The following is a 20,297-nucleotide window of genomic DNA, read 5'->3' as shown; positions in this document are numbered from 1 at the left end:
TGTAATTCACCAGCATGGAACTGCAAACAGTGGTGACGATGTGAGGTTTCCTTCTTTTTCTTTTCTTTTTTGCCTTCTTTTCTTTTTTTTTCTTTGAGGGAAAAGATTTTATTCTCACTCTGTGTCTGTCCAGTATAGAAAAAGAGAGATAATCTTTCTCAATTATTGGTGTTATGTTTCATGGCTAATAATTTAATTTCCACCTAACTAAGCAGTACCGTACCTTTGATTTTTTTTTTCTTTTGCATGCACACTACATAGAACTTGGCCATCATAGCATATCACCTCTTTGATCTGGTTTCTGAAAGCAAGCACCCTTCTTCAGGTTCTTCTCTCCTCACCGACCCTTGTCAGCTAGCCTTCCAGTCTCCTCTTGTAACTGAATCCAGCGAGCTTTCTTCCAGTGCTGGTGGCGTGTACGGTTTGCAAACACAGGAGAAGCGCTGTGTCTTTGATGGAATCCAACCGGAGATCAACATGGTGCTTCAAGCAACAAGCAGCTGAGCAGCAGGCTTTGGAGCAGATAAGGCAGTAGTTGTCAGTTTGGGCTGCTCAGTCGTCTTTCCAAGGGCGCCAATGTATCTATCTTAAAAAAAAATATAAAAAAAAACTAAGCCGAACCATGGAACCAGCATGCAATCTGACTGTTTTTGTACTTGTAATAGCGCAGTTCTCAAACAAAAGGAGCTTGCAGGGTAACACTTACTCTGCAGATATGCTATGCAGAGCCTGAAACTTCAGCAAAAGGAGCTGCTAGCGAGACGTTTTCTTCAGACATGAAACGTGGGAGCTTAGGCAGGACCAGGAGGAGCCGTGACCAACACAAATGCTAGCTCTTGTTGTTACCCTGTTCTCATGTTCAGACCATGCATGCATATCCATGAGAGCGACACATGATCAAAAGCTCACATCGCCCTGCATATATATCTTTGAGACTTTGACAGGGAATTGCATGCAGCAGCAGCAGCAGCTAGTAGTCTCTGGTTCAGTAGCTAGCCTGCATATACATGCACAGCCACACAGCAGGGGCCGGCGCCGGCCGGGGGAGTGATCTCTTGGGAATCTAGCTAGCCATTGCACATGCGGCAAGTCCAAGTTCTTCTCCTGTAGTCCAGTCCTGTGTGCATGACCAGCAGTAGTGCCATCGGTCGCCATTATTCTGCATCTGTGTGTAAGAGTTCTTCTTTTGCATACGACTCCGATCGATCCTCTTTTGCCCAGCAAAAATATCCTGGGTAGATTCGGCACACAGAGACAGCTACCTGTGCAAGAACATGCATGCATGTGTAGTGTAGAGTTAGCTTGTATTGGTCGGTATTGCAGAGTTGCATGCAGTGGTATAGGTGTAGACGACCGACCCATGCCATGCCATGCCATGATCGTCCAGCACTCGCTCTTCATCAGCAGCAGGGTTCAGTCCAGGGCCACCTCGCACTGTCTCCTCGATCGCTCCCTCGCTCGTTTTTTCCAGCGAGACATCAACCTTCGCTTGTTGCTTTCGCGTGCCTGCCTCGCTAGCTAGCTGTATACGTACATAAAGTCATGCGCATAGTGTTGCCAAACCACACACCCCAAAAAAAAGTCATGTATACTATCAGGCAAAAAAAGAGAGTCGTGTATATAGTCTCCCTCAAATGATATGCACTGCTACTCAAAGTGCATACCTTTCTTTTCACAAGATTTGTTTTTATTTTGTTTTCCTAATTAATTTAGATATCATAAAAGTAACTTTTCTTTTGTACTAGAAAAGAGATTGCGAGGTATCCACACCTGTAGCTACAAGCCTATAAAACTGGAATATTTAATTTTATCTATCTATAATTCCATGCATGTAAGTCTGTGCTTGTGACTTTACTTTCTGGAGTGATGAAGGGGAGCGTGGTTTGTTGAGATTGATGGTGATGACTGTTGAATCACACAATATGAACATCATCAAGGAATGAAGGTATAGAGAGAGCGCTTGTTGAAAGGCCATATGCTATATATATATATATATATAGCTCTCTTTACTAACAGGTGGCTCCTATTTTTTTAGCTGGATGTGCACGTAGAAAGCCATATACCAACAAATAGACTATTATAATTGTATTATATAGTAAGAAGGTTACTTTAGAATCCTAAGAAATATTATTGTAATATGATAATAAAGGGGGGGGACAAGCTATAAATATGTTAGTACTCCATCATGTAAAGGTAGAGAAAGGAACATTTGGACGCGGCATGTGTCCACAGAAGAGTAATTTGTTCTGGTCTTAGACTCAGAAACTCTACTTTTTAGTTTTGGTCAAAAATTCTACTTTTTAGTTTTGGTCTAATTATTTTGATTTGATAAACACTTTTTCCACATTCAAATCTAATAAAATCATACATGTATAGCCTTTTTCACATGTTTTACTTTTATTTTTTAAAATTTAGATATCATAAAAGTATAGAAATTTTGAAAGATTTTCTACTTTTCTTTTGTACTAGGAAAGAGATTATCAGGTACCCACACCAGTAGGCTAGAAGCCTATAAAATTGGAATATTTACTTTATCAAATTCCATGCATATGTATGTCTGTGCTTGTGACTTTACTTTCAGGAGTGACGAAGAGGAACATCGTTTGATGAGATTGATGGTGATGAGTCACAAAATGTGAACATCAATGAGTGAAGGTATAGATAGAGTGCTTGTTGAAGGGCCATATGCTATAGCTCTCCTTAACTAACAAGTGCCCCTTTCTTTTGCTGAACGTGCACGTAGAAAGCCATATACCAACAAATAGATTGTAATTGTCTTATAATACAGTAAGAAGATTGCCTAGAATCCTTAGAAATGTTATTATAGTACGGTAAAGTGGGGTTAAAAACAAGCTATAAATACGTAAATACTCCATCATGTAAAGGTAGAGGAAGGAACATTTGGACACGACATGTGTCCAAAGAAGAGTGATCGGTTCGTTGAGATTTGTCCTTGTCTTGGACTTAGAAACTCTACTTTTTAGTTTTTGCCTAATTATTTTGGATTGGTAAACACATTTTTGGTCAGAAACTCCACTTTTGTGATAAAAGTATACATGGGTAGCCTTCTTTTACAAGTTTTACTTTCATTTTTTAAAAAAAAATAGATATCCTAAAAATATAGTGATTTTGAAAGACTTTTTTCTTCTTTTCTTTTGTACTAGGAAAAAGATTGTGTCTGGAAGCCTATAAAACTTGAATCTTTACTTTTATCTAACTCCATGCATGTATGTGTCTATGTTTGTGACTTGCTTTTAGGAGTGATGAAGGTGAACGTCGTTTGCCGATGTTGATGGTGATGAGTCGCACAATGCGAACCTCGTGGAGTGAAGGTATATATAGAGAGAGATAGAGCTTGTCGAAAGGCCAGTATGCTACAACTCCCCTTATTGATAGGAGGCCCCTCTTTTTTAGTTGGATGTGCATGTAGAAAGCCATATACCAACAAATAGACTATGATTGTCATATAAAAGTAAGAAATTGCCAAGAATCCTAAGAAATATTATTGTAATATGACAAGAATACCTTATAAATATGCTATAACATTACTCCATCATGTAAAGATAGAGAAAGGAACATTTGGACGTGACATGTGTCTAAAGAAGAGTGATTGATTGGTTGAAATTTGCCCTTGTCTTGGAACCAGAAACTTTACTTTTTGGTTTGGGACCAATTATTTTGGTTCAATAAATATTTTTTGCACCTCTAAATCTAATGATATTGTTCAATGTATTGTAAAGAATAATCCATATTACATAAAAAAGAAAACCCTACCGTTCAATGAAATTGAATGGCCCCAAACGCTTTTGAGACGAGTGTCTTTGAGACTATCAGAATGAAATCGAGCTAGGTAACTAGTCATGAGCTTGATTTAATTGGTGGTTGGATTTATCGATATCACTAAGGTTGTCGACTTACTTTTTGTGTTATAGTAGGAACAATGAGAATGGATGGCAGCAGGAGATAGAGATATGGATCGAGGGGATATGGCAAACTTAGTTTTGACGGTTTGGGGAAAATATGAGAGATTGTAAGCACCCACCATTAATGTGGTTTATGAAATTTAAGGTTGATTGGAACTTGATACAAGTAGGGAAGAGGTGGAATGTGGAAGAGAGGTTTGGGAAGGTAGATGCGGAAGCAACTGAGTTCACCTTGCGATCCATCCTTGTTAGAGATGATTAAGAGTGTAATATGTGTACTAGTACCATGTTTTTGCACAAAGAAAACAAAGAATGAATAGATCGAAGGGCTACTACTTCTAGAGTGGGGAAAATGAGGTCTAGGGCTCGATGCAGTGGAGGAGTTTCCTGATGGCACACTTTAGTTGTAGTGGGTCAATGAATGAGGTAGTGGAGGAGTATGGTGGTGCAAAACCAACAATGTCACGATGTTATGTTATTTATTTAGTTATGCAATGGGGGCAGATTATTTGTGTGTGGTGTTTTGGCAGGTTTGTATTGTTTTTATTGATTTATTTGTTAATTTTGAATTGAGGACTTGTTGGTCAAAACACTTAAAATAACTAATGTCCTGGTCAATTTCTTTCATGGTCATATGATTTTCTCTGTGGTGGTTAATTTCTTTGATATAAAGACTAATACAGTTCCTCTATGGCTGATTTTTTTGATGTGTGTGAACACTAACAACCTAATTTAGCACCACTAGTTGGTTAGCAACTTAGCATGCTGAAAACAAAGACACATGTGTTGGTTAGCTGTGGGTCAACATAATTACTCATGTATGTTATACATGCGAGTGAACATTAATCCCACCCACACTTGCCTCGCCTCGCCTCTAGAGCAAATGGCTGCCTCCTCCTCAGTGGCCGGACCAAGAAAATAGGACGATGATTTTTCAACAATTGCTCCAGATCACGCACAACCTTCACGCATCCTGCCATGGAGCCGTTCACTAGCATGGCTCACTTGCTCGACCTACGTGGTGGACTCCGTTGTAGTAGGGAAGGGGGCTCATGCCCCCTCCGCCTCACAATTGGATTGTGTGTTTACTTTCCTTTGCTTTTCGGTGGGTGGCATGACACGCCACACGCGGATGCATAGATATATATTATGTTTAGATACATAAAACAAAACCTGAATCTAGAAAAAACAAAACGACTTATAATTTGAAATTGAGAAAGTATTAATCCGGCTTGTGGTCCCATCCAGGCTTCTTTGAGAGCTCTACTAACATCAAACATTTTTTGAATAACTTGAAACTCTATAGATAAAGCTAATTTTCCATAGCTAAGCCCTATTATAGGCCATTGCTTCTAACATCTTTGGGTTAGTGAATCCTTCCTTGACCACCACCTTCGCTATTGTCAGTATGCCACTGTCATTGGTAGGTTGAGGATCCTAGCGACAACAAGATAGAGGCTGCTCGATCCAGCACATCCCTTAGTCTACATCTACATGTGCCTATATTTTCACCAGAATGCGTGTTTGGATAGCCACAATAGCAACATAAGGCTGATGGATTCCACATGTTAGCCTCACAGATAAACAAAATTGGAATGAAGGAATGTTGAATTCATAGTAGTGCAAAACAAAGGAAATAAAACATGAGAGATTTACTTGTATGGCCCTCAAAAAAATGCCTCTTCCTTGTATAACCTCTTTTTTTGAACTTCCTTCTATGGCCATCAAACGAACTTTCATTCCTTCTATGGCCTTCCGTCCGTTTTCAACACTTAATATGGTGTTAAGTGGAGGGTAAAAAGACCACAATGCCCCTAGCGTCAAAAAAACACACAAAGTTTGGTTGTTTCTTGTATATTTTGAGTAATAGTAAACAAATAAATTGACAATTTAGATATTATAACAGTACATATTTGGATCATAACTAATATTTGGACAATATCACAGTACAGTACAGTACAGTACAGTATGTGCTCAAAAATTTTATTTATACAAGAAACAAACCAAACTTTGTGAAAAAAATTTCATGCCAGAGTTATTATGGTCTTTTTATCCTCCACTTAACACGGTTAAGTGCTGAAAACGGACGGAAGGCCATACAAGGAATGAAAATTTGTTTGAGGGCCATAGAAGAAAGTTCAAAAAAAAGATCATACTAGAAAGAGACATTTTTTAAGGACCACACAAGTAAATCTCTCATAAAACATGCACTCCAACCAAGGGGGGAAAATTTTTGCTCTTCCTATCTTACTATGCTTGCTCATATACCTGCAGCCTTTTCCCCCCTCCATTCCAAACAACTCAAAGTATTCATTCTTGTGTTTTGAATTGAAATCCTACAGTTTTCCACTATTCACTCCACTTTATTCCTACATTTTTTTTTCATTCCTTTTGTTTTATATTTCTTCGTTCCAAACAAACTCTCAATATTTTTTTTACACCCATCCGCTCATATAATCCGACCAATCACACTCTCCTTGAGATTTTGTACACCATATAAGCGTGTCCAAAACAACAAGGTAGTACAAGTCCACGTCGAGCAACCAAGTATGCCCAGCTATCCACTCGGCAGCCCATATGGTCTGACAGCCCAGACGAATGGCCCAGTAGGCCCACCTGACTCCTTGGCTCGCAAACAAGGAAAGGAACGAATGGCCCAGTAGCAGTAATGGCCCACCTGATCTCTTGGCTGGAAAACAAACAAACAAACCCTAAGCCAGCGATCCGACGGCGGGGATCTCACGATCAAACCACAAAACCCTACCCGTCACCGCCTCCTTATATAAAAGGCTCGCCCTCTGCGCGCCGCAGTTCCTTCGCGCACACAAGCAAACCCTCCTCCCCTCCGCCGCCCGCCGCCCGCTCGCCCGAGGAGGAGGAAGAGAAGGCGAAGGAGTAGCAGCACCGGGCAACATGAAGACGATCCTGGCATCGGAGACGATGGACATCCCGGAGGGCGTGACGGTGACGGTGGCCGCGAAGCTGGTGACGGTGGAGGGGCCCCGCGGGAAGCTGACCCGCAACTTCAAGCACCTCAACCTCGACTTCCAGCTGCAGGAGGGCGGGCGCAAGCTCAAGGTGGACGCGTGGTTCGGCACCCGCCGCACCATGGCCGCCATCCGCACCGCCATCTCCCACGTCCAGAACCTCATCAAGGGTGTCACCAAGGGGTACCGCTACAAGATGAGGTTCGTCTACGCTCACTTCCCCATCAACGCCTCCATCACCAACAGCAACACCGCCATCGAGATCAGGAACTTCCTCGGCGAGAAGAAGGTACCCATCGTTGTTTCCTTTTCCCTTTTCCTGTGTGCTGCGGCGCAGCAGATCAGATCTGGGAGGGTGTTGATGTGTACTGACTGGACTGGCTGGTGTGCATGATCAGGTCAGGAAGGTGGACATGCTTGATGGCGTGACCATCCTGCGGTCCGAGAAGGTTAAGGATGAGCTCATCCTCGACGGCAACGACATCGAGCTCGTCTCTCGCTCCGCCGCCCTCATCAACCAGGTGAATACCTAACCCATTGATCGCATCCCGCCTGTCCTCGCTTTATCATCTCTTACTAGTAGTAAATGCAAGGTGGCTGCTAGATGCAGTATCAGGTGTGCTTTTATGTGGTAGAACTGCAGTCCCTCTCTGGTCATCCTCTTATTATTGCTATGTAATGAAGCAAGTATTTCTGGTTTAACTAAATTTTAGTAATCCGATATGAAATGGTGAAGTTTTATCACATCGGTTGTCCTTAAATGTTAGGAGACATGTGGTTTTGGCTTGAAATGTGTAGGTAGTCCATATGATGCTAGCTCTGTCAGATCAAATGCAATGTATATGTATATATATTCATCATCCATGTTTAGCAATTTTAGTTTATAGTTAAATAGTTAAATGAGCTCTCATCAAGGCCTCGTTATAGTAACAGCTATCACCTGATGCCTGGAGAGTCTTGTGATTGATCTTAGTCCTAACCTGAGTTGAGATGCACATGCTATAGATTACCTATGTGATGAATTCAGTAGGCATTTTTGCACCAGTTGCTGATATCGTGATATTTTACACATCCCTTCTTGTTTCCTGCCTGTATTTTGATACTTGATTTGCTCTGAAGTACATCATGAATTTACAGTTTTTTCCTGATCTTGCTGTTATATGATTCACCTTACTACTGGTGGATTGATGTGCTATGATTTGTGTTACTGAACTGAGTTTTCAACATTTCTCTACAGAAATGCCATGTCAAGAAGAAGGATATCAGAAAGTTCTTGGACGGTATCTATGTCAGCGACAAGGGTGTGATCGAGGAGGAGCAGTGAGCGACAACGTAGCTAAAATGCCTGGAGATGATCCAGAAGTGCTACATCTGCCTGGCATGTTGCCATTATCGTTTGGGTTGCAATTTTCGGAGACTGAATTTTGTTCTTGGTTAGGATGTGTTATGGAGCATGTTATCTTATCCTACATATTGTCGTCCCTGTTTAAGAATATGAACCTTGTTTCTCATTCCCTAAAGATAGTTGACTGCCAGTGTTGTGGTTGAAACGAAAATGGTAGGTTTATTAACTGATTTGCGCATTCGATTGGATCGCCATGCTGACTGCTACGAGTTCATCTTGTTTGAATTTTGCCTCAGTTAAAATTCTGTTTTCGAAAGGTCAAGAACATGAAAAACCGTCAAAGGCCCTTGCTGTTCTCTATTTCAACTGACCATGGAGCTCCTGTTGCACGAGCACGCTGAATGCTTGGGTGAATGAGCACTAATATGTTGTTTACTTAGATGGGATTCTTTTAAAATTTTCAAATTCACATTGAATGTTACATCTAAAATTTCCAAATTCGAACTTGTACGCGTATATACCTTGAAAAGTAGGGACGTTGGTAATGCAAAATTGCAAATTACTACTGTCTATATAGATCCAATCTATCATTAGCAGTCATAATAAGTTTAAGGATCTTTTCAAAACATCCATAAGTTTCTGAACTCTAGGGAAAACCTCTTTGTTCTAGCTAGTGTGCGACAGCTACTGGAAAAAACACATCTTGGGTCGCTCGACGACAAGTTCATGTTGAGTTCAGCCGCAGATTCTTCTGAGCACGAACATGCCGTAGCCGATGCCAAGAAACGTGGCAATGGAGATCCCGAAGATGCCGACGAGGATTCCGGGCACGACGAGCGAGGTCCAGCCCTTGGCCGTGGCCATGGCGGCGGCGGTGGTAGGCCCGCCGACGTTGGCGTTGGAGGCGATGAGCAGCGGCTTCCTCTCGAGCCCCATGACCCTGCCTGCCACAAGCACGACGGCGAGGTGGACGGACACCTGCACGAGCGCGAAGGCGAAGACGCTGGGCGCCCGGGTGACGGCGTCGACGACGTTGCCGTTGGCCCCGACGACGGCAAAGAAGAGCTGCATGAGGATGAGCGCCAGGGACTCGCCGGCCGGCGCGAGCCTGCCGAGCGGGCCCGGGAACGCCGTGGCCAGGAACACCACCAGCGCCGTGACGCACGGCAGCGTGCCGCCCTGGACGCCCACCCGCGCCGCCATGGCCGACCCGGCCTTGCAGATGATGAACGACAGCGCGACCGCCGCGCCGCCGTTGAGCACGAACAGCCGGCCCCCGCCCCCCTCGTCGTCCTTCTGCGGACTCGACGTCGCCGTCTTGGGCTCTGCTGGGATGTTTGACGCCAGCGAGAAGAGCGCCATGAAGTAGAGCGCCGAGATGAGGTTGTCCGCCGCGACGCCGGCGGCGAGGACGGATGGCGTGAGGCCCAGAGCTTCCGAGATGGCGACGTAGTTCACCGCTGCTCGTTGCAGTCGATGGTGTCATTCATCAGTGGGCAGTGGCTGGCAGTGATGAGTGAGTAAGCATTTACAGTTACCTCCGCCAATGTAGCTGCCCATGAGTGCAGCTGCGATCTTCCAGCTATCTTGGCCCAGGGATCTCATGGGGATCAGAAGATACGCCACCGTCGTGCCGATTACAGTTGCAACTGCACATCAAAATGTTCAACATTCATTCGATCGATTGATTGATAGATGAGCCTGAGCCGTACCAAAAGAAGAAGAAAAAAAATTGGGATTTTGTGAGCAACCAGATCCGAGCAGGAAGGCCTTGAGGAGGTCGCCGGTGGTGCGGACGACGCGGCGGAGGTCGGCGCCGAGGAGCAGGAGCGGGACGGCGGCGGGCAGCAGGTACTCCATGACGGCGTCGTGCGCGGGCGCGCCGGGGGTGACGAGGCCGACGGCCGTGGCGGCCAGGCCGGCCATGATGCTGACCAGCGCCCCGCTGAGCGCGGCGCCCCACGACGTGTTCTCCTCCGCCCTTCAGTTGGCGAGGAAAGGCAAGCTCCGGTCAATCGGTCGTCGGTGACAAGGCCAGGCCCGTGCTCGGGTCTCTTACCATGTGCCGAACGCGGCGGCGGAGAGGAGGAAGGCCCAGTTGCCCCAGTGGTCGCCCGGCGCGATGGTCACCGCTGCGGCGGCGGGCGGCCGGAGGGCGTGGCGAAGGCCAGGGGAATAGGAGGCGTACTTGTCGTGGCCATGGTGGTGGTGGTGCCGGATGGCGTAGGTGTGTGGGCGAGGCAGCAGCCGGCGGCGGAGGAGGAGGCTACGACGGTGCGGCGGCGACGGCGAGGGGTGGTTGGAGAGGAGGAGCTGAGTCTGAGCGGCGGGTGGCGCCATGTCGCCCCCCACCTCACCCGAAACAAAATCCCCTTTGTCCTGTTCCTGTTGAGGCGCGCCGCGCCTGGGCCATGTGTTTGCTTGCTCTTGTGCACTGGACACCGGTGCTGCCGGCCGGCTGGCCCTTTCCTCCTGTTCTTCTCCTACTGTATTTTTCTTGCCATTTTACCTGTCCTTTTAAGGGAACAATTTTTTGTTTTCTCCCATGGAAAAATTGACATGGGTCTAATGACCATCTTTGTGTTTATTCTGCTGATGATGATGGCAAAATGTTTGTGACCTTTATTTTCTTCGTTGTGTTCTTCAGAACAAAGGATTTATACGTATATATAGGATGTTTTCTTTTTTATTTTAGAGAAAAAAGGATTTTTTCTTTTGCTAATCTACGAGCGTCAAGATACCCAAGCAACCTCCAAGATTCCAAAGATGCAGGCGGCCGAACCTGGACCAATATTCGGCTGCATATAGATGTCAGTGTGACCATGCTGACACTTGTCAGTTGCCCCTGTCCGTTCCACCGATTTCCAAATGTTTGCTCGCCGGCGACGGCGATGCACAACATGACAGCATCTAACCTTGATTAGCACTATGACAGCATCTAACCTTGATTAGCACTGCTTGACTACCACTCATTTCTTTCATCATAAAAAAGTTCCATTTGAAAGCAAAAAAAAAAAAAAGAAAAGAAAAAGATAAACCATGATGTAATGACCGGAGAAGATGTTGCAGCATCATTCAGCTGTATGAAGATTGTAAACACGTCTATGAATGAATGGGTTTCAGAAAACGACGTGATACTGAAACACCACAAGGAGAGACAGAGACCAAAAGGTCTCCAGGAAACTTCTTCTGATCTTCTCCATCGGATCCAGAGTCTGTCAAGCAGTCAAGGGCCAATCAGCTTGTCACAGGTAAGGTAGGACTGCAAGTCTGCAACTGCCACACGACACAAGGATCATGGCAAAACTAATGCAAATGATTAGCGCTCAAGATGGAGACGGCCTCTTGTAACCGCTCCAGCAATCAACAAGCATAATCCCAACCAAATGCCTGTCTCTCCCGTGCAGCGGCAAAGCACTCAGCCCTGGGGGCACCACAGCCTGGCATCATTTCTCTGCTCCTCCACAAGCCTAGGATTCTGATACATTCACATGACATCACAGCCTCACAGGTGGCACTTGTCCGGCATGGCTCTCGTTCTCAATTCAGCTGCCGCCAAGAAAAATATTGTCACAAATGCGTCTTCTGTTCATCAACAAATATTCAGGTTTTGGGCTTTGGGGACATACCTACCAGGTTGGCAACAATTCCTTGCATTTCGAATATACATATATACATATAGTACATGACATCAGAGGTGAGGGGCCAAATGTCATACTACTACCTTTCAAGCCAATCATTTGTTCCTCATAGGATGCATACGTGTCTGCTCCAAAGAGACGCGTATGGACAGCAACAAGTCAAAGATTTGCAGATTCGGGCACACGGACAAACATACCAATCATGACTGAAACACACACGCCAGCAGAGGTTTCTCATACCTACAGACACTGCAGGGTTATTATAAGGAACAGCATTCTGTTGATACTACACAGAAACAAGAATTTAGCTGTCATGTCTTATGTTCAGATAAACTCCTCGACATCTATAAATAGACCACAGTAGCACGAAATTAAGCATAAGTGCAACCAGCTCCCAAACATACATCTCTTCCTTCACCGTCTGCTTCCTACTACTCTCTACGAAGAAACATCTCCTTCGTTTGACAAAGATGGCAGAGAAAGCGAGCGCGACTCGTCTCATCAGAGTTTACAGGGCTGAAAGGCAAAGGAGAGTTCGCCCGCTCCCACGGCGCGGAGAGATTAAGCTCAAGATTGCACACATTGTGGTGCGCTCCATTGCTTCCGCACTCCTCAGGGCCCTTTCGCCGCTCCCAGCTCTCAATCAGAAATGAACGTGACAAAATTGTAAAGTTAGTTTCTGCTCTAGGTTTTCCTCCCTGTGTAATCTGTTTATCAGAAAACGGCAGTATGGTAGAGGTCTTTCCTCTCTCTGCAGTATTGGTGTGAGTGAGCTTCATGAATGGCCCTGTGGTTTGTTATTCTCATTTTTGGTGCCTGGCTCCTGTGTTGCGCCTTTAGCTTGTTGCTCAGCGTTGTCATCGCTGTTAGGCCGATCGCCATCTGATACGGATTCACTCTCAGAGCTGTCACTATCTGAACTATCTACACAGACTAGACTCTTTGACGGCTTTATAGTCATACCGACGATACTTCTGATCCATGCCCCCTCAAAAAGAGAATTTCCTGACGATGTTGACCCACCCATATCCTCCGCATTTGATGAGCTGCTTGACGATGTGCCAGTCAAAAATGTTGAGGCTGCTTTGCATGCAGTCACGATCTCTTTTTTCGCTTGTTTCAGCTGAGTGCAGAGGACAAAGATTTATGAGATTCAATATGTGTCAATTTTACAAAGTAATTTCATTTGGACAGTATTGCCAATGGATAAGGCTACTGCTACTGTCTCACATAATGGCACAAATTCCTTTGCATAAAGACTTCTAAGAAATATACCAACACAATCTGACAGTGTACCACAGCAATTTTCTATGAGATTTCCTTCAGCTAGAAAGAATGCAGGTTAATTTCTGGGTCTTCTCCATTCTGTTTCAGATTGCTTAACATGATGCCATGGTCTGCTCACTATCAAGTTTTCAAAGAGTGCGATGTTGAACACAGAAGTTTAGAAGATACACAACAACTTGGGGCGAAATACATCAAATTCCATTGGTACAACAGGAGACGAAAAAATTTAGAGAGAGAAATAAAACTAGCAAAAAAGTCCAGAATGCGTACCTTTACTGCTGTAGTTTCAGCGACATCTAGAGCAGCATCACCCGCATTTGCAAAGCGATTGACCCAACCTGCACATAACCAATCACTTTGGAGTCATAAAACAGTTTAAGTTTGAATATGTTTCGTGATTGACATTCAGTTCAAAATGAAGGGTCTACATTCCAGCAGCCATTATAGACAAGGAACGACCAAATAACTTGTTTATGAGTCAAATGGTAAGAAATTGTAAGAACCTGGAAGTTTCGGCACTTCAAGTTTTTCGCAGAAGGTATTACAGAAGTGATTGCAGTTTCTTGACAGGAGTTCATATGACTGTCCAGGCCACTCCCAGCTCAGTTCCCTGAGTATCTGATTTACCTTGAGGATACAGCAGTTAGTCTTCCCCAGCACTATGGACTCGCGATAAGTGTACATGGGATTTTTGCATGGGGGGCAGCTAAAAACCCCAGTGCCACGCTCGCAGTAGCCAAAGGACCATTCTTCATCACCGTAGACCTGTTAGTCGAGATGCTCAGGAGTTAATCACAACAAAGCCTCAAGAGTAAGCACCTTCTAATGAATAGTCAGTTGCTAGGAATCCAATCGCAATAAACGCATTGATAACATGAATGGACTAGTTTCATAGGATGAATTTACAAAAATTTCATTAAAGAGAATAGTAAATATGAAGGAGCCTAAACAATCAGTGCTCAGTCTAGAGAGCCCAGGAGGTAAGCAGTTCACAGAACCAGGAGGAGAATGGGTGTAAACAATGTTTTCCTTTTTTTTTCACAATTCATTGCGTCTGCATCATCATTAGGGCGACACAGATATCTCTCTTCTACCACATGTCTGCATTCAACACTACAGGCTTAATAGGAAATCTCCAAGTTCCCAGTGAGAATTACAGTTTGAAGTCACACCCTCTTCAAGAAGCACGATGTCAGGCTAAATGGTGACTAGTGGCTAGCAGTACATATAAGGCACAGTTTGTACGCTTGTCAATTCCGACGAAAAATCAAGTTAAATTCTTCACAGGAGCAATAAAAACATAATCGCCCCAATTCAGTACCAACAGCATTGAATTATGATTTGGGGTAAAAAAAAACAATTTGACGCATTAACCAACACCACTTATATAAAAAAAGAACCGATTTCTATCTCTCCAGGAGACGAACCCGCTGGAGTCGAGATCCAATCATTGCGGGCGTTGCAGGCATTCCAAATGGAGAAAAAAATGGCGGTGGGATCGGGAGGAGAAATGGATGACCTGGATGGCGGTGTGGAAGATGCCGCCGAGGCCGAGGCCGTCCTTGAAGAAGCGGTTGATGTGGAGCACGGTGGTGTCGGAGCCGGCGGTGGCGACGTCGTAGACGTGCGCGACCACATCCTGGCCCATCCCCCGGCGCGGCGCCTCGCCGCCGGAGATCGCTGGAAGGCAGGCTTTTTGCCGTAGTCACCTTTTTGCCGGAGCAGATGACGAACCGGGCCCACCTGTCGGACGATCACCGGCTGGGTCCAGGCAGGCAGTCTACACTTTGGATGGCGCCGTTCTATTTTACGTTTCCGTTCTCTCTCTCTCTTATACTCCAAAAAAAATTAAGTCATTTTACCTTTTCAAAATACATACATTTTATTATACATCTAGATATACATCATGTGTAGACATATAATAAAGGTTACGTATATAAAAAGACAAAAGTCACAAAACAACTCATATTTTAGAATAGAGGGAGTAGTTTTTCCCTTAGAACGACTTGTTTTTCTCTATATAGCGGTTTTGCACTCTCCACGCTTGAGTTCATTGTGCATTTGAAAAGCTAATGTTTTGATCGACTCTATCACCATGCCATTTATGCTTGGTGCACATTCATCATGAGGGTTAGATTTGTAAAGTTTCATGATTTGGATTCATTGTCGAGCTTAGAGGAGCAATTATGGTAGGTCAATCAATTAGTGGCGAAACCTGAAATTAAGATCATGAGGGACAAGTGTCAATAGGGGGCTATTTACTCTTTATGTACATGGCAAATTAGCTAGGTTATTAAAGGATATAGAGGAAAACAAAAAAGTTAGGGGGAGGCTAGGCCCTCTCTAGGCCCCTATCTTTACCCATGCAAAAAATGATGGGCAAGTCGTGTATGCAGAACCACAAGGTTTCATTGAATCATCGAGGTATCACTACCATGATGGCTGACCATAGCCCACGTCAAGCCATTCACTAGTGTGGGCAGCGCTTGAACACTATTCCATAACCTTGAAAAATTGATCTTAGACTGAATCTTAATTTGTCTTGAAAATGATGTTAGATAGAAATTTGCCTTGAAAAAAACACACCCTAGGATTTCAATTTTCCGGGAGCACATGCACGATTTTGAGAGTAAATTATTTTGCAAAGCATTTAAACCTTGTATACGTCATCCCATATGTTGTATAATAAATGCATCTTGATACCCGGTAGATCTTAGTTTTGATCCGTCCTCCGTCCTCAACCAATGGGAAGAGGGAAATTAAAGAAGAAGAGATGGCTAGAGAAAAAGAAGAAAAAGAAGAAAGAATGATAAACCCTATCTAAGATTTAGGACATGTTTGGTTGAGACGCTAGACACTTTTATTTACTTGCCATGTGTCTCGCGGTTGAGATGAATGCCTATAAAAAACATTAAAAAAAAACTGCATGGCAGACCATAGCAACCAATCACATAATGTTATAGTATACTCAACTCTTTATGAAAAAAAAGGCCTCAGAGGAGACAATCGGGTTAACTAGCGGCTGCCACGCATGCTCCACTCTTTATGCTGATAAAAACCACTGAAGATATAGATGGGAACAGCAGGAAGGAAAAAAAATAATGGAAACATGTGGCTGCCACCGACCGATGGCGACGGATGCATGCGTGCAAGTAAAGTGCACGCTTGCATATGTCGTAGTTGAATCGTTAGAATTGTATATATTGAAATTTACAGGTGATCGGCACTGCTGCAGGATTAGACATTAGCACTGGTCGGGAACGGTTTGTTGCCCCGGTTCCCGAGCCGGTGCTGCCATTCCGGGACTAAAGGCCCACCCTTTAGTTCCGGTTCGGAGAACCGAGGCTAAAGCCCCACCCCTCCTTTAACACCGGTTGGTATCACCGGTTGGTATTACCAACCGGTGTTAAAGGGTTTCTTTTTTTTCACTTCTTCGGTTATGTTTATTGTTTTTATATAATAATAATAGATTTTTCAATACATGTTTTTGCTGATACAATAATATATTTATATTACACGCATATTAAGCATATATAAATGAAAATTATAGGCTTAGCTTAATAATTAAGCTTTGCCTATAATAAAATGATTCAAAATAATATATATATGGATACTAATTCATGTGAATGATTCAAAATAATAAAGTGGATTTGAGCTAAAAATAATAGAAACATCACAAGCCAAAAACAACATGAAAAAGACAAGAAACACAAAAGTTAGTCACCTCCAAACACGAACAAACGATGACGGAGTCGAAAAAGATCAACGATGGGCGTCGGAGATGAAGAACAAATGAAGAACAAGGAAGAAGAAGCTCCAAGAACAACAATGGTGAATGGTGCTCTCGGTTTCAAATGGGCAGAGAGGATCCGACCTATAAACCGGACCATTAGCACCGGTTCCGGGCAAAAACCGGTGCTAAAGGGTGAACCGGTGCTAAAGGGTTTGTCTCGGCCCGTGGCGCTGGCCGGTGCTAAAGGGGACCCTTTAGCACTGGTTTGTAACACGAACCGGTGCTAAAGGGTCCCTGCCCCGACAGCACCTGTCAGTAGCCGTTGGGTAGGACCCTTTAGCACCGATTCGTGTTACGAACCGGTGTTAAAGGAGTCTTTAACTCCGGGCCGCAAAAAGGCTGAAGTTTTTGGTCATTTTGGACATCGACCAATGCCTCATTCTGTAGCAGTGCGGAGAGAAAAATATGTGTGATGTAGGGCTGAGTGCAGGTCACAATTGGATTGAGTCGGATCCGTTCGTTCATGCGGTTTATTTTTTGAGTCGATCGTCAACCATGCATGGTGGATGGATTATATGGTACTGTATATATGTTGTGCGGATGGATAGAAAGGGCGGGTGGGCGGCTAATCGGTTTGGCTTCCGGCCACCACCGGCATATAAATTGCATTTAAAAATATAAATCATCAATAACTTTTAAAAATTGTTGAGTTTGTAAATATAAAAGACATATAAAGATTTATTTTGAAAAATACTTTCATAAATGTTTTACTGTTCTAAACGATATTTAAATGGTATACAGAGTGAGTACGGCCTTGTTTAGTTCACCCTGAAAACCAAAATGTTTTCAAAATTTTCTGTCACATCGAATTTTGTGGTACATGCATGAAATATTAAATATAGACGAAAGCAAAAACTAATTACACAGTTTAGCTGTAAATCATGAGACGAATCTTTTGATTCTAGTTAGTCCATAATTGGATAATATTTATCACAAACAAACGAAAGTGCTACAGTAGCAAAAACTTTTCACTTTTCGAAACTAAACAAGGCCTACACATCGTTGTTATCTCCGTCAGACATGGGCGCTAGCTAGGCATACACACACTAAGACACACATACTGCATGCATATAGTCGTAGTTATGGAAATTAATGGAACAACAACGTACGCACAACCGCAAATGCTAGTGACATGGCATGGCCCATCACTGGCAGTCTGCACTTTTGCAGCAGGCCGGGATCGATGTATATATATACCGTACGCGCGTGCGTGCATGCGCCCGGCAAAAAGGCCATGAAAACGACGGAGCACTAGCTAGCACACGTCCATGGTCCGATCGACCACAAAATTTCGGTGAAGATATATTATTGAGCTCATGGTGTGCCATGTCGTGAATCTATATATATACTAGATCCATACTGATTTTACACGTACTGCTGCACCAAATTAATTAGAGGTATAAATGTAGCCGATCGATGAGCAGGGCAGGGCAGGGCAGGGCAGGGCAGGCAAGCATGCATGTCTGCAGAACGAACTAACCCTTTTGCCTTTTGGACGGAAAGTGTGCCGCGCCAGCCGGCGTCGTCTCGTCTCTGGTCCATGTCCATGTAGCAGCCAGCCCCACTAGGCCACTACTAGCAAGCTGCTGTATATAGCTAGCTTCTTCAATTCAGTTCGTGGATGACAACGAATTGAATTCGTGCATGGGTGTGTTGCTAAATTTTAACTAGTAAAACTATTTTAATTATTTTTGGAGATTTAGTGAGACTAAACTATTTTACCTTATTTTTAGTTCATATATATTTAAAGTTTAGCTATTAAAGTGACTAGAATTTAGTTAACTAAAATTTAATAAGGCAAACTAAATACATGCTCTAATAATACTTGGAGAGAGAAAGATGCATGCACATATATGCATTGCAATCTACGCGGTTGCCATCTCCATCGCTAATCATCCTGAATGTGCTCTTTGTGTGTCTGTCGACAGTGGACAGTTGCGGCTGCCACCACCGACCCACGCACCCAAGAAGCAACCCACGTAGATACGCACGCACGCGCATCAGTAATTCGTGGTAGTAACTTCAGCGGATCCTCTTCTCTCTTAGATCCTCTCTCTCTCTCTCTCTTAAAACCACATTAAGAAAACTGAATTTGTGTTTTTAGATTAGAGAACTGTTCCTGCAGTAAACTAGCTAATAAGGGTCTTGTTTGGATCTCTACCTCTAAAGTTTAGAGCTCTAAAAACTTTAGAAAATTTTAGATTATTTTTAGGTCTAAAGCTCTAATATGTGAAGTGGGCTAAAGTTTAGAGCTAACTTTAGACCATTTGTTTGAATTTTTAGCTCTAAAGTTTAGAGGAGATCAGAATCCAAACAGGCCATATCCATATCCTTGTTATTTGAGTTGGTGGACCCACCTATCAATAGCTAAGCCCTCTCCTCTCTCTTAATCCTACTGTGGGTTCGAGATGCCATTGACAGAGGAAGAAAGAGGATCGAGGAAAAAAAATGTTGCTTGTTCCTATCTATTTGAGGGATCAAGGAAAAAATATAGAAAAAAGAGTATTATGTTGGATCAGGGTTTTTTGTCCCATTTCTCTACATGAGAGTTTTTAAGAAAAAGGAAATTGTCTTTCTCAATCTAGTGAGTTGCTTTTAAAATTCCTTTGTTTTTCACATGCATAAAATGCATTCATATTATTTCTATAATTTTCCTATTCCGATGAAATCGAACTGATTCTTTTGAAATTTCTGCGTGATTTCTATGAAATTCTTGTGCTTTTGTTTTACTCTATTTCCCTGTTCCTCCGTTCCAATCCTTGTTTAGTTCACGAAAATTTTTGGTTTGTTTTCGTCTATATTTAGTACTCCATGCATATGCCGCAAGATTTGATGTGACTGAAAATCTTGAAAAATTTTTGGTTTTTGGGTAGAAAACTAAACAAGGCCAAACAGAGCTAGAGCAAAGGGCTATACCCAAGGTACATAGAGTAAAGGATGCACGCACGCTTAAGCCGCAGGCGAGCTATACTATACCCATGCATTGCGTAATGTGAAGGCCGAAAGCTAAAGCTAGCACAGAGAGACAGAGAGCGATATACGTACGTACTAATAATCTTCTTCATCAGTGGGGCTGCCAGTGCCAATGCAATAATGTGATCAGAGCACTAGCTAGGCCACTAGCTAATAACCTCCCTCCCGTGATCCGGCCATGCTTTGGATTATTCACTACTGGAACCAACGACGACACGCAAATAAGGCCAGTCTCAATGCATGTTTCATGAGAGTATCATACACATTAAATAGGGTGCCACATAAGTAAAATTGCTGACTTGACAGAGTCATTAAATGAAGGAGTTTCATCAGATGAGAGAGGAGTTT

At 43.5% G+C, this 20,297-nt stretch overlaps 3 protein-coding genes across 5 annotated transcripts; 1 reads left to right on the top strand and 2 right to left on the bottom strand.

The window, feature by feature from the left end:
* On the top strand, positions 6,674 to 8,493 carry LOC8067894 (60S ribosomal protein L9). The gene is made up of 3 exons (XM_002437637.2): positions 6,674 to 7,199; positions 7,309 to 7,431; positions 8,148 to 8,493. The coding sequence occupies exons 1-3, from the start codon at positions 6,837 to 6,839 to the stop codon at positions 8,232 to 8,234; spliced, it is 573 nt and encodes a 190-aa protein (XP_002437682.1). The 5' UTR covers positions 6,674 to 6,836; the 3' UTR covers positions 8,235 to 8,493.
* Positions 8,798 to 10,859, bottom strand: LOC8066877 (uncharacterized membrane protein YjcL). Its single transcript, XM_002436292.2, has 4 exons — positions 10,315 to 10,859; positions 10,007 to 10,236; positions 9,794 to 9,904; positions 8,798 to 9,715 (listed from the first exon to the last, which is right to left on the bottom strand). Exons 1-4 carry the CDS (start codon positions 10,593 to 10,595, stop codon positions 8,991 to 8,993), a joined length of 1,347 nt encoding a protein of 448 aa, XP_002436337.1. The 5' UTR covers positions 10,596 to 10,859; the 3' UTR covers positions 8,798 to 8,990.
* On the bottom strand, positions 11,317 to 14,963 carry LOC8066876 (desumoylating isopeptidase 2). 3 transcript variants are annotated; one of them, XM_021449491.1, is made up of 6 exons: positions 14,703 to 14,963; positions 13,687 to 13,948; positions 13,454 to 13,521; positions 12,860 to 13,019; positions 11,885 to 12,778; positions 11,317 to 11,804 (listed from the first exon to the last, which is right to left on the bottom strand). In XM_021449491.1, the coding sequence occupies exons 1-5, from the start codon at positions 14,829 to 14,831 to the stop codon at positions 12,672 to 12,674; spliced, it is 726 nt and encodes a 241-aa protein (XP_021305166.1). In that variant the 5' UTR covers positions 14,832 to 14,963; the 3' UTR covers positions 11,317 to 11,804; positions 11,885 to 12,671. The 3 variants fall into 3 exon arrangements, with proteins under 3 accessions (XP_021305166.1, XP_002436336.1, XP_021305167.1); XM_002436291.2 differs by having other exon boundaries at positions 11,885 to 13,019; positions 14,703 to 14,962; XM_021449492.1 differs by lacking the exons at positions 11,317 to 11,804; positions 11,885 to 12,778; positions 12,860 to 13,019 and adding an exon at positions 13,030 to 13,300.

This window comes from Sorghum bicolor, chromosome 10 (genome assembly GCF_000003195.3).
Source record: "Sorghum bicolor cultivar BTx623 chromosome 10, Sorghum_bicolor_NCBIv3, whole genome shotgun sequence".
Taxonomy (NCBI): domain Eukaryota; kingdom Viridiplantae; phylum Streptophyta; class Magnoliopsida; order Poales; family Poaceae; genus Sorghum; species Sorghum bicolor.
Note: the sequence above shows the minus strand (reverse complement) of the source record. Positions and strands in the feature narration are given on the sequence as shown.

What these genes read in the sequence shown, in the direction of transcription:
- LOC8067894 (XM_002437637.2), top strand. Translation starts at nt 6,837, where the DNA reads ATGAAGACGATCCTGGCATCGGAGACGATGGACATCCCGGAGGGCGTG. An exon ending in ACTTCCTCGGCGAGAAGAAG is followed by an intron (nt 7,200 to 7,308) that starts GTACCCATCGTT and finishes GTGCATGATCAG; the next exon opens with GTCAGGAAGGTGGACATGCT. An exon ending in CCGCCGCCCTCATCAACCAG is followed by an intron (nt 7,432 to 8,147) that starts GTGAATACCTAA and finishes ATTTCTCTACAG; the next exon opens with AAATGCCATGTCAAGAAGAA.
- LOC8066877 (XM_002436292.2), bottom strand. Translation starts at nt 10,595, where the DNA reads ATGGCGCCACCCGCCGCTCAGACTCAGCTCCTCCTCTCCAACCACCCC. An exon ending in GGCCTTCCTGCTCGGATCTG is followed by an intron (nt 9,905 to 10,006) that starts GTTGCTCACAAA and finishes TTTGATGTGCAG; the next exon opens with TTGCAACTGTAATCGGCACG. An exon ending in GGGCAGCTACATTGGCGGAG is followed by an intron (nt 9,716 to 9,793) that starts GTAACTGTAAAT and finishes TGCAACGAGCAG; the next exon opens with CGGTGAACTACGTCGCCATC.
- LOC8066876 (XM_002436291.2), bottom strand. Translation starts at nt 14,831, where the DNA reads ATGGGCCAGGATGTGGTCGCGCACGTCTACGACGTCGCCACCGCCGGC. An exon ending in TCTTCCACACCGCCATCCAG is followed by an intron (nt 13,949 to 14,702) that starts GTCATCCATTTC and finishes CTCGACTAACAG; the next exon opens with GTCTACGGTGATGAAGAATG. An exon ending in TGAAGTGCCGAAACTTCCAG is followed by an intron (nt 13,522 to 13,686) that starts GTTCTTACAATT and finishes GGTTATGTGCAG; the next exon opens with GTTGGGTCAATCGCTTTGCA.